The following is a 13,057-nucleotide window of genomic DNA, read 5'->3' as shown; positions in this document are numbered from 1 at the left end:
TTGTGTTTTGATTTATTTTCTTTTTTCTTCCAGGAATGCATAAACAAATTGTTGTGCTTTTTTTGTAGTGTCTAGTGCCCTGGAGATATGAAATATCATGAATAAACGGTATCTTGAAGTCTGTGTGTGCAGTTTGGCTTCTATAGCCCTGCTTTCAGCATATTGCATTATATGTGTTTTATCCTGGTAATTAGAACAGAACCATTTTCATGACAAGCTCCTACTTAGTCCAAATAAGAGGATCAAAATCTGGCATAAAGTTGTCCTGATGCAAAACTCAAGTTAAAGAGTCACAAGGAGCTCTACCCAAGGGTGGACTGAAGAGAGCTGGCCTTCAGTCAGGTCCGTGATTTTTTTTTTTAGACAAATTTTTGCCTTTCTTAGTTGCAACAAATTGTTGCACTGCTTTTAGAAGGGCTGTGTTCCCTTGGCTGTGAGAGGGGGCAGCAATCTGCTTGGGATGGGGAGGGCACTAGTTTGCTCATTTCCCTCCTCCCTCCAGCAGATTAAAGACCACTGGCATTTTGCAGTCCTATGCTTCCAGAATCCAGAATTTCTTTCACTGTTTGCCCTCTTATGGATTATCACTAGCCCTTTAAATAGGGGTTTTCCTTCAAGCCCCAGGAAAGGAAATGGCAAAAGGCACTGTCTCCTTTTCTTCCAAGGAGAGATCAGCAACATTTTCTCCTTCTGCAGTGGAGATTAGCTGAACTTCCCACTATCCATTTCCCCACTTGCGAGTTTTTATCTCTGCCTCGTTAAGCCTGTAGGGCTTGAAGGTACGCAGCTTACACTCTGCTGAATACCTCTTAATCCCTTCCTCTTCTGTGGTGGTGGTGATCTGTTCCACTAGACAAGGTGCAGTTCTTCATCTTACCTGCTTATGTTATGCCTTCACTAAGAGCAGCCACAGTTTGCAAAAGAAGATTGATGTGTTGATGGTGATTGAACAGCTGTATGAGAGGTTGTCTGGGAGGTGTATTGTAAAGCAGCACCTTGCAAAACCATATGGAATCAGTAGCCAGGTTACTTGGTCAGCAGACAGTCTTTGAGCAAAAATTAATCACTTGTTCTTGGCTAATTGCTATGCAGATAAAGATAATTATATGGTTGCCAGCAAAATATTCACTAAAACAGTGTTGGGATATCACTTACTTCATATGTCAAAGAAGCGGTAAAGCTCTTCCAGCAATGGTTTTACCCAAAATAAATCCCTGTTCGCTGAAAACTCCCTTATTTTTGGAGTAGCATAAGAGAAGAAAGGTTGATTGTTTTCAAATGGTATCTGAGTTCATGCATCTGCTGGAAGCAGCAATCCACTTACCCCATGTTTCAGTGAAAAAAGATTATTGATATCTTGAAGGAAAGTCCATCCAAAGCATAGCAGTGTGAATGTACATGAGACTGTTGCTATCTAGAATACATTTAGCAGAGTCTAAAATTTACCATTTTAATGACAGAAAAAACAGAGTGCTTATTGATACAGTGCTAAACATCAAGCAGTCAAAGCACAGTCCAAATTTTTTAACGACCTTTTCAGCTACAGGACTGTTTGTTTACCTCTTCCAATAACAGTGTTGTAGTCTGAGGAGGGTGGAGGATGGGGGAAATGGGAAAAAAAAGTCCAAAAAAAAGAAAGTTATTGAAGATACCAAGGAACTTGTGATGAGTATTTTGGTATGAGTAAACTTTGAAATGTAAGGTAAAACAGGAATCAGGAAAGGCCTCTGTGAGAAAATGGAAGACCTGGGGGTTTTAAGGGAAAGGTATGTTGACACCAGGAGACAGGAGTAAACCCGGGAGAGGAATCTGAGGTGACTCTTAAGTACAAGAGGAAAGGTTTCTTTCTTATTGCTGAGATTTGCTAATGTGAATGTAATGAAGTCAGTCAGGGTAACAGCCCTGGAGGATGGAGTCCTCTGCTCACCAAGCAGATATGTAAGGTAATAACAGTAACAAAATTGTCTCTTGGCCCTTTAGTATACCTCAGTTTTGTTTCAAAGAGGCTGTATTTGGATATGAGATGGCAGTCTACTCCCTTGTTATTTCTTCCTTTATTTTTCTATTGAGACAGTTAACAAAGCTATTGCCAATTTTATAATATGGATGGCTAGTAAATGTGTCGGCTTCCTATATGATACATTTTAGCTCTGCCTGTCTGCACCATATTTGGATCCATACAGTACACGTAATATGCCTTCATAAACATTGACACCAGCTTACTGTGCCTCTCCTTGTTGGGGGCTTGAGGATGCATTCCTGTTAGTCGTATATTGTACAGTGACGGGAATTTCTGTCACTGTTTAAAGTGGTAGTATTAAATGTGACTATCTAATCTAATTATACTCTGGGTGTGTGTTTTACAACCTAAAGTCGCTGAATATGATCATTACCTTGAACTACATGAAGGGGAGCTGTAGGAGGAAGTGTTACAGCTAGTACAACTGGCTTTGCCTGCTCTTCCCTTTCAGTCAGTGATTGGTGAAAAGTTTTGGGAAAACACTGCTTTATTGGCCAGTCACTGCTTGGGGTGTGATGTAGAAAAGTAAAAGACTGTAGCCACTCCTGTCTTTTGAAAGTCTGGAAGGTTTTCCGTTTGGTTTGAGAGCAATTATCTTCCCTCAGATGATCAAAGTCAGCTAATTATATTTTTGCTTCCTTCTAATTCTATTCATCTCGTAACTGCATTCTGCCTGCTGGATCCCACAGTTATTTGTTTTGGGGTGAGGGCTGTTTGTTTCACAGGCAGAACAGAACAAAACAGTTGTTGGGATACAGCCTGCCTGTGGCTGCATTGCAGATGACAGTTGAACAAGTGACTGCTGATAACCAGTAGAGATGTTGCCCAAATAACTATTTATCCAAATCTCCTAGTTTTTATTGCCTGATTTCTCACCTGCCTTTGTTTAAGGGAACAAATGAGTAGCCATGTTTAGGTGAGTGCTGTAAAGAAGAGTGTGAAAGACAATGTTTGTATTGAAGCAGAGCCAAAGAATTGTGTCCTGACGATGCTCAAAACAATGCTTCTGTGTATTCTTCAATGCCTTCTACCAGCACAATTACTCAGTAGAGATTAATAGGCCAAGAATGTTCTCCTAATGGTGTCAATTTACAAACATTTATTTCTTTTTTCTTTTATTTTAGGAGCAAGGCAAGATTGGTGTAGTCTTCAATATTGGCACAGTGGACATCTCTATTAAAGAAGAAAGCACACCTGTAAATGATGGCAAATACCACGTGGTACGCTTTACCAGGAATGGTGGCAATGCCACACTTCAGGTTGACAGCTGGCCAGTGAATGAACACTACCCAACAGGTACATACTTTTTTCTCTTTGTTTTTCTTTTTTAGTGTGTCTTTACCTACAAACTAATGTTTAATAACAACATTGCTATACAAATCTTTGTTGCCTCATCTCAACAATGAATTGACCAGCCTGGTGGTGCATATCCTATCTGTTGGAAAGCAAAGTAATGGTCCTTTATACTGGAAGAATAAGCATGCCAACTGCATGGTATGATGCACATAGATCCTGCTGTTTCAGTGGTCTCTAAGTGAATTGTGATTCTGCAGAGAGTTACAGACTGATTCAACAACAAACTTGGTTTTGCTACTTGTGATATTTTCTAACTATTTAAGGGAGAAAAGTTTTGAACAGACCTTACAAAAAGAAGAGGTGACTCTAGCCACACCCAAGATACTGCCTATATAGATATAGAGTTGAAGGGTAAGGAATACGGAAGATTGTTACAAGTATTTGAGCAGACCTTATGCTTGCCTCATAATTTTTCATCATCTGAATTCACTCGCTTGTTTGTAGATATAAAGGTCAACAAATCATCTATCCAAAACTGTCAACTCTTAGTTGACTTTAGGTCAAAATGCAGTGGAACAATTGAGTATCTCTTTGGAAATCATCACCCTGGATCCACCAGGGATAGTGAACAACTGGCTCTTAAGACACTATCCCATGTTTTATCCCACGGCTGTTAAATCACAACCTCATGATACTGTATGTCACCATGCTAAAAGGTCAAACTCACTCCAAGTGAAAAAAAGATTGCTCTATGTGATGCTGACAGTGGATAAGATAGCTGAGGCTTGGTGATGTGGGTGGTTACAAAAGGCAAGAGGAGCACGCGGAAAGAATCCCAATGTTAACCACATTCTTATTGACATGATGTTGTCTAAGATCAAGCCACGATCTTCTTGTTGGTTTCCAGTATTAAGTCTAAGCAACTTCCAGTTCTTCCTTTCTACGTTGTACATAAGTGACCTGGGACAGAAGGAGGAATTCTGTGATAAACATGAGGCAATTTGCTAGTTGTGTAGGAGGTGCCCACAAGCCACTTAACCTCAAATTATAAGAAATATCCTAGTCGTTTATTCAATACTACACTAATAAATTACTCCAAGGGGATAATTTCATCTCTTCCACTCACTCAGAAAGTACACAAAAAACTTTTTAATGTGAGTGATCTATCTACCTTGTGATGCTCCCTGCCACGTATTCAAGATGACACTTTGTCAGTGTTTTGGCGATGTATATGCAAAAGAGTACATTTTAATAATTATCCTTATTTCTGTGAAAGAACTGCTTTCGAAGAATGCCATGACAGGCATGCTGAGTTAGATTCTAGCTCTGCTATCTATTGGTTAGAGGGGGAAGTGTGGCTAGGAAAGGCCCAAACTGAGCATCTGTCTTCTGCTCCTTTCATCAATTATTTTGTGGTAAAAAACCTCTGATCCAGTTGGCAGCCAATTACAGTCAGTAAAAACCCCATGAATAAATTTTCTTCCTATATTACTTGCTGTAGTAATTCCCTGGTGTAAAGAAACAAAATATTCAGCTCATTGCTTTAGAGACTTTTTTTTAAAAGAGAAAATAAATCACGCACAGAGACTGTCTCAGTACCCTCTGATTCTGTCTTGGCTAAAGATATTCCTGTGTTTTCATGAAAATATGTATGTTTTTATAGACTCAGCATTAATCTTATGTTCTGGGCTAGTATTGAGTACATGTTAGTGGTACCCCAAGGGAAAAGGACACCTTTATATTCCAGCCAACTTTTCCTTTCCGTGCATGTAATTAACTTTCTGACTGTTTGTAGATGATGATGTTTTCAGCCTGTCTGTGTCAAAATAAGGCTTATGGGATCATAGTTCGTGTGTGTTTGTATCTTTCTCCTTTATTTTTTCCAGTTTTTCAAACTGATTTTTAGTCAAATTTTAAAAAGAGGCAAAAGTAAAAAAAAAAATAAAGATCCTACATGTCTTAGGGTAAGTAACCAAGGGAGGAAGGCAGTGTTCCAGCTCTCCTAGAGGAAAGGACTGTGGCTTGATCCCAATTCATGTTAAATACCAGGATATCCATATAATAAAGAGGCATTATGAATGCCTCAGATTCAGGAAAAGCTTCAATGAGCTGGTAACTACAGGAAACCAATCCTTATTAGTTCCATTTTCTGGGCAATTACTGGTTTAAAAGATGACCAAATGGGAGCTTTTGAAATGAATAATTTGTTCTTTCACAGACAAAACTTGCACTAGTGTTTCTTGTACTGAGTGCAAGACCAAACTGGTGTTCAGCAGATTTGCAGTTTTGTAAAAAGCTTCCTGTTTGGGTTGACCCGGGCTAATCCAGCATATTTCAGCTGGAAACTGCTGAAACTGCATTTTGTATCAGACTTGTGTACTAATAGCTAAGGAATCCTGTATTTTATGCATAGGATCACTTCAGTTCTGTAAACACAGCTGTTTGTAGAGTTTAAAAACATTATATTTGTAGCACATGCATGTTTGGGCATGCTGTGTTGTATGTAATATGAAAAATTTCATGTGTACTTGATTTTCTGCACACTGCTACAGCCTAATGTTAGCCAAAGTATCTTCCTCATCATCACACATGGTGCGATCTTCAGGCAGCAGGGCTGCATTCTGAATGGTGTTTCTATGCTCCTCTTTGAGTTTTATAACCTGTAGATGGGTTATACATTAGACTCATAATTACTTGCTCAATGGAAAGTACAAATAAAAGTGGGATCCTCATTAAATGAGCAAAGAGAGAGAATATTTGCTTTCCTTAAAACAGTCTTCAGTTAAATTGAAATTAAATTAAACTAGCCCAATGGGACTGAAAGACTCCAAAGCTGTATTTTTGCAACTTCAAATAAAAAACAAGGAAGTGGAATGAAAATGGAAAAGCAACAAACTTACAATTCAGGCACTGACATTTTGGTTTTTTATAGTATCCAATTGCATCTCAGTCACCTGCAACATGAGTTTTATACTTTCTTGTGAGGAAAAGGGTTAGAGAGAAATGGTAAAGGAGGGAATTATCTTAGAGCTAAGGTTGACTAAGCTTTAGGACTGAAATAATCACGATCATTAGGGATGATCTCTCACCATTTATACCATTCCGACCCTGCCAGACTTTCTCTTACTGGGCAGTAAGACTCTGAACAGGGGCCCGGTACAGGTATCTGAGACAAAGCTCCTGAGAACTTGGTGATGGCAAATAGCAGCATAAGCACTGGGGCTGCTACCTGCAAATCAGCTGTCATGGTTTAGTTCAGCCAAAACCATTGAGCCATTTATGATTTATTGGCATTAGTTTTGCCCTTTCTTCTCCACGGTAAGGAGATGGGCTTTTTCCATAGGCTGTACTGATACTCAGTTCCTTGATGGTTGATTCATTAAGGTGGGCATCACAATGTATTTCTGTCAGGGTACACACCATTTGCTAGCAAGCGCATGAATTTCTGTGCCCTACAGTTTTCCATTACTGTCTTCCTTCTGTTGTCTCATATGCCTTCGTCCCAGATGACAGTTGGTGCTTGGTCACTCTTATTTTCTTGCTTTTATGTTTTTGCTGAGAGCCTTCTCTGTATCTAAATAAATCTTTTTAGTGGTGAAGCAGGAGTAATTTTGGACGAAGAGTAGGAAAAATAGTTAAGAAAGAGGAAGAATCTGACATGGTTTTGTTTCAGATTACACTAAAACCCATGAAATTTGAGGTACTTTACAGTGGGATAGAAGGATTTTAATTAGGAATCCTGAGGTTTTGGATGGAGTCAGCAATTCTCAGAAGAGTTAAAAATAAGTCTTCTGTATTGGCACAACTGAGACACCTCAGTCCCTAAGTTTTCGTTAATTCTTAGACAGGAGATCCTTTTTTCTCTGTCCACTGTCTTTGCTTGCAAAGAAATGCTTTGTGTGTTGCCAGATTTGTAGTGTACATCAAAACAAGCCTGATACTCTTGTTCATTCATGCATGCACTGACTACATTTTCTGCAGTGGAAAAAGAAACAAAACTAGGTGAAGAGAAGCTGTAAAGCAAGAGTATCAGTTATGCCAAAATAAAGTCTCATTGGAGAGAACTGGCTGAAGGACAGACCTCAGAGAGCTGTGATCAGTGGTGCTGAGTCTAGTTGGAGGCCTGTGACTAGTGGTTTCTCCCCAGGGGTCAGTACTGGGTCCGGTCTTATTCAACGTATTCATCAACAACCTGGATGAAGGAACAGAGTGCACCCTCAGCAAGTTTGCTGACGACACAAAACTGGGAGGAGTGGCTGACATGCCTGAAGGCTGTGCTGCCATTCAGAGAGACCTGGACAGGCTGGAGAGCTGGGCAGAGAGGAACATAATGAGGTTCAGGAAGGGCAAGTGTAGCGTCCTGCACCTAGGGAGGAATAACCCCATACACCTGTACAGGCTGGCGGTTGACCTGCTGGAGAGCAGCTCTGCGGAGAAGGACCTGGGAATCCTGGCAGACAAGTTGGCCATGAGCCAGCAACGTGCCCTTGGGGCCAAGAAGGCCAATGGTATCCTGGGGTGCATTAAGAAGAGTGTGGACAGTGGGTCGAGGGGGGTTCTCCTCCCTCTCTACTCTGCCCTGGTGAGGCCACATCTGGAGTGCTGTGTCCAGTTCTGGGTGCCCCCGGGTTCAAGAGGGGCAGGGAACTACTGGAGAGAGTCCAGTGGAGGGCTACAAAGATGATGGGGGGACTGGAGCATCTCTCTTATGAGGAAAGGCTGAGAGACCTGGGGCTGTTTATTTAGTCTGGAGAAGAGAAGACTGAGAGGGGACCTTATCAATGTTTATAAATATCTAAAGGGCAGGTGTCAAGAGGATGGAGCCAGGCTCTTTTCAGTGATGCCCAGTGACAGGACAAGGGGCAACAGGCAGAAACTGGAGCACAGGAAGTTCCACATGAACATGAGGAAAAACTTCTTTACATTAAGGGTGACAGAGCACTGGAACAGGCTGCCTAGGGAGGTTGTGGAGTCTTCTACTCTGGAGACATTGAAAACCCACCTGGATGCAGTCCTGTGCGACCTGCCTTAGGTGAACCTGCTCTGGCAGGGGGGTTGGACTAGATGATCTGCAGAGGTCCTTTCCAACCCCTACTGTTCTGTGATTCTGTGGAGTACTGTTTCAAAGGAGGATATTAAAGGAAGAGAGACAAAAGGCAGGAAGAGGTGATCATTCAAAGACATACATGATTCAGCAAGAGAACTGTGTCCTGGATTTTATTAATGCATTTAAAAAATAATAAATAGGACAGTATTAAGCAGCTGGATCCTTATCAGGATTCATTAGTTCATCCGCCCAATACAGATTTTGTATTTTTTCCCTTTATCATTTTCTTGAGTGATCTCTCAGCCTTCTTTTAGGAGTCTCTGCCCTTTCAAATGACATTGATTTTCAGTTGTATTGGTACTGAATAAAAGGAAAAAGATTTCATCGTCTGTGCCCCTACTTCATTCTCTTTCTCAAGTACATAGTTTGAGAGGAAGTTGGATTTTAGGAAAAGCTGGACAGTTAGCTCCTGATAACAGAACTCTAGGGACTCTTTGACTGCTCTGGCAAGTACTGTGGCCTGATAAGTGCATACCTATTAAACACAAAGTTGGTTCTGAGACCCTGATATCTGTGCTGAGGTTTTCCTTCAGAATAATTCCAGTCCCAAGGACTGAATGCCCCTGAACAGTTGGGGAGTATCTTCTGGTTTAATTTCATTTGAAAGGAATCCAGTTTGTATTCCCTGAGAGCATTTCAGTACGTGAACCAAAGTGTAGCAAGTGGAGAAAGTTGGGAGGTATACCTTGGAGGCATGCTCCTGATTCAAACTAAAATGCTGATATAGATGGATCTTACCGTAGTATACAGCTAGAGCTTGACAGAGAAGCTCATTCTTTCATTAGTCCTTCCCATACTCATGTTGCTTAATTAGTCAGATTTCTATTTTCTACTCTCTCTCATCTTCTGCTCAGGGGGATCACTTTACCAATGCCATTCACCATGTAACTGGCCCAGGAAATGTGGCTGCATAGGAGTGGAAATGATCAGTCAGGAGACAGGGAAAGATAAGATTTCTTCCTTTATCAGCAAGGCTGGTTTATGCCAATTTAAATCCTTCACTGAACTACATCTTTAGTAGTCTATGTGAGATGAAGTTGTTCTTTCTCACCTGCCATTGCCTGAAATAAAACACTTTCCAGAAGCACAGGTTAAAGTGATAGTGGTCTAGATTGTCCTACCTATCTAAAATGTGAAAGGCATGAAGTCTCTCTTGCTACAATGTATTTTTCATTTACTTGCTGGAAAGTTCTGAAATTGCTCAGTTATACCAGGCTTATTATGTGAGATGGGGAATAAAGCTGGTTGAGTTCCTACTTGCTTCATTCAAGAAAGTTTCCAGCAAACAGGATGAGTACTGAAGGAGCTAGCAGATGTTATGGCAGGACCCCTTTTGATCATCTACCAAAGGTCTTGGGAGTCCTCTGCTGACTGGGAGCTAGCCAATGTTATTCCAGTTTACAAAAAGGGTCTGAGAGAAGACCCAGGGAACTACAGACCTGTTAGTCTAACTTCAGTTCCTGGAAAAATCGTGGAGAAGATCATACTGGGTGTTACTGAAAGGCATTTAAAGAATAATTCAATCATCAGATACAGTCAACATGGGTTCATAAAGGGAAAGACCTGTGTAACAACTTTGATATCCTTCTACAATAAGGTCACCCACCTAGTGGAAGAAGGGAAGGTGGTTGATGTAGTTTTTCTGGTTTTTAGTAAGGCTTTTGATACCGTCCCTCACAGCATCCTTCTGGACAAGTTGTCCAACTGTGGGACTAGCAGGTACACGGAGCACTGGGTGAAGAAGTGGCAGAACGTCAGGGCTCAAAGCGTTGTAGTGAATGGGGCTACATCTGGCTGGTGACCAGCCACCAGCGGTGTTCCTCAGGGTTCAGTTCTAGGGGCTGTTCTGTTCAATATTTTTATCAAGGATGTGGACGCAGGAGTTGAATGCACCGTTAGCCAGTTTGCTGACAATAGCAAACTGGGAGGTACTGTTGACTCTCTTGAGAGACGAGAGGCCTTGCAGAGGGAGCTAGATAGATTAGAGCATTGGACAATCATTAATGGCATGAAATGGAACAAGAACAAGTGCTGGATTCTGCACCTAGGATGGAGTAACACCGGGCACAAGTATGAATCGGGAGAGGAGGGGCTGTAGAGCAGCCCAGCAGAAAGGGATCTGGGGGTGCTGGTTGACAGCAGGCTCAACAGGAGTCAGCAGTGTGCCCTGGCAGCCAAGAGGGCAAACCGCATCCTGGCATACATCAAACACAGTATGACCAGCCGGTCAGAAGAGGTGGTTATCCCACTGTATTCAGTGTTGGTGTGGCCTCACCTCGAGTGCTGTGTGCAGATCTGGGCCCCCTAATTTAAAAACGATGTGAAGGTCCTCGAATGTGTCTGGAGGAGGGCAACAAAGCTGGTGAAAGGGCTGGAAGGCATGTCCTATGGGGAGCGGCTAAAGACTTTGGGGCTGTCTAGTTTGGAGAAAAGTAGGCTGAGGCGCCTCTCTGCAGCTTGCTGAGAAGGGGAAGTGGAGAGGGAGGTGCTGATCTCTTCTCCCTGGTATCCAGTGATAGGACACGTGGGAATGGTTCACAGCTGCTGCATCAGGGGAGGTTCCGACTGGACATTAGGAAGGATTTCTTTGCTGAGAGCGTGGTCAACCACTGAACAGGCTTCCTAGAGAGGTGGCCAACAGGCCTCTTGCCTGTCAGTGTTTAAGGGGCATTTGGACAATGCCTTAATAACATGCTTTAAGTTTTGGACAGGCCTGAGTTGGTCAGGCAGTTCAACTAGTTGATCGTTGTAGGTCCCTTGCAACTGAAAAATATTCTATCCTTTCCTAGCCTATCCTTTCCTAGACCATCCTATTCTATTCTATTCTAAACTGACTCACTCCCAGACTAATAGAGAATGTTTGGCAAAGGTTATAGTTTTACATTTAAGTGCAAGGTGATGAGACACAAGCTCCAGAAAGAATCTCATGACACGCAGTTTTTCTAAAATTTTTTTTTTGCCTTATGATCTCTAGTCTTTGAGAAAGATTCCAAGAATTTAGTTTCAGGACAGCTGGAATTATGTACAACATCTATATAACATAGGTTTAATAGATACTGTATATCTCATCTCACCTATTTTAACTGTAGCGAAGGAATTATGGTGGTGGAAACAAATGGAACGTTGATGTTGGTCTTCCCCTTTTGATAGACTTGCACGATATGCATGGTTGCATCTTATCCTTTTACTAAAAGTCTTCTGTGACTGAAAGGATACAAACTGAAATGTGAGCGGTTTTGTATTGCTGTCAAAGACCCTTGGATAATTTAACAAAGAGTATTTCTCAGTGGAATGATGCTAACTCTCGCCTGCTTGCATGCTCTTTTGATTGTACCAAATTAGAATATTGGTTTCAGCATAATAAGATTAAAAATATCTAGATCCTATTTTATTTTCTTTAATATGCACCCAAAATTATTGAAGGCATTTTAAAAATGCAGTAGTGCAGTAGGCCAAACAGAACTTGAGTTAAATCAGCATCAGGGATTTTACAAGGCTTTTGGGGTGTGAGAAATGGAGCACAGAGCTGTTTTGGGGAGAGCAGACTAAATGTGGAAGAGAAAGGGCATTTAATAAGCAAGGAAATTGAAACTGGATTAAATACTAGGTGTTGTGTGACACACCACACCCTATGATGGGTGCTGTTGTAAGCTTCTGTAAAAAAAAAACCAAAAAACAGATTTCATTTTCAGATCTGTGGGTGTCCACAGCTCCGGCTGTCCTTAAATGGAGCAGTACTCAGTATCTCTGAAAATGGTTATATTTCTCTCTACAAATCAAATTACCTGAATTTTACATGATTGTGACTACTGAACTAGAGTTCATATTCTGCATTGAAACAGGTCATTTCTTATCCTACTCAAGCCATTTATCACCTTTCCCTTGGTTTTTTCAATCTCCTTCCACAAGTGGCATGATTTTTTTGTTCAATGAAGTCCATTTCCCACCCCATCGCTCTGCTGGAGGGACTTTGAGAAACATGTTGTTTCTTTTCTTTTATTAATTCTTTTTGGTTTTATTTAGTTTTTATCAGCAACAATTTTTTCTCTCCCTCCGTGATTTCCAAGCCATGAGATAAATAGCTTTGTATCTTACAAGCTAAATACAATTACTACTATCAAAACTGGAGTCTTTCTTTCCCTGTAAATGTCTCTTGGAAGCTGATAAGCTGTTCAAGGCAAACTGCAGGCTTCTGCCTAATCCTGAGATTAAACATAACCACCCAGAAGACAGCAAGAGATAATTGGGGAGGGTTGGGGGGAGGCAGACAGGAGAGGAAGAGAGGAGGAGAAAGTGAGATCCTCTCCTGAGATATTGAGAGGACATACACAAGGCTCAAGGTTATTTGTAAAGGAATTACACAAAACACACAAGTGCTTGTTATGATGAGGAATTTCGTCAGATAATGCAGCGAGTGTTGTAGTTGCTAAAGACAACGTTTAGCTGGGATTTGTTTGATGTAAAGCAAAGAGGGGAGCTGTAGAAAACAACTCCCAGACATGACTGCTGATTTTTATATATTAGTCCCCATCTCGTCCTTGAAACAGGAGGTCTCACAATGTTGCATCCAGATACTTTCACATGCTGCCTTGGCTTCATCTCATTGGCTTTGTGCTCAATATGAGGAGACAGTA

The 13,057-nt window shown here is 41.3% G+C and overlaps 1 protein-coding gene across 12 annotated transcripts in view; it reads left to right on the top strand.

The window, feature by feature from the left end:
* The window catches only part of NRXN3 (neurexin 3), a 969,254-nt gene that overhangs the window by 831,685 nt on the left and 124,512 nt on the right, over positions 1 to 13,057 (top strand). For all 12 annotated transcript variants that reach the window (XM_086462626.1, XM_086462625.1, XM_086462624.1 and 9 more), the window contains one exon: positions 3,145 to 3,316. In XM_086462626.1, coding sequence (XP_086318752.1) covers positions 3,145 to 3,316 — 172 coding nt within the window. The remainder of the gene's footprint in view (positions 1 to 3,144; positions 3,317 to 13,057) is intronic.

The sequence above is a fragment of the Leptosomus discolor genome, chromosome 3, assembly GCF_034619465.1.
Source record: "Leptosomus discolor isolate bLepDis1 chromosome 3, bLepDis1.hap2, whole genome shotgun sequence".
NCBI classification, from domain to species: Eukaryota; Metazoa; Chordata; class Aves; order Leptosomiformes; family Leptosomidae; genus Leptosomus; species Leptosomus discolor.
Note: the sequence above shows the minus strand (reverse complement) of the source record. Positions and strands in the feature narration are given on the sequence as shown.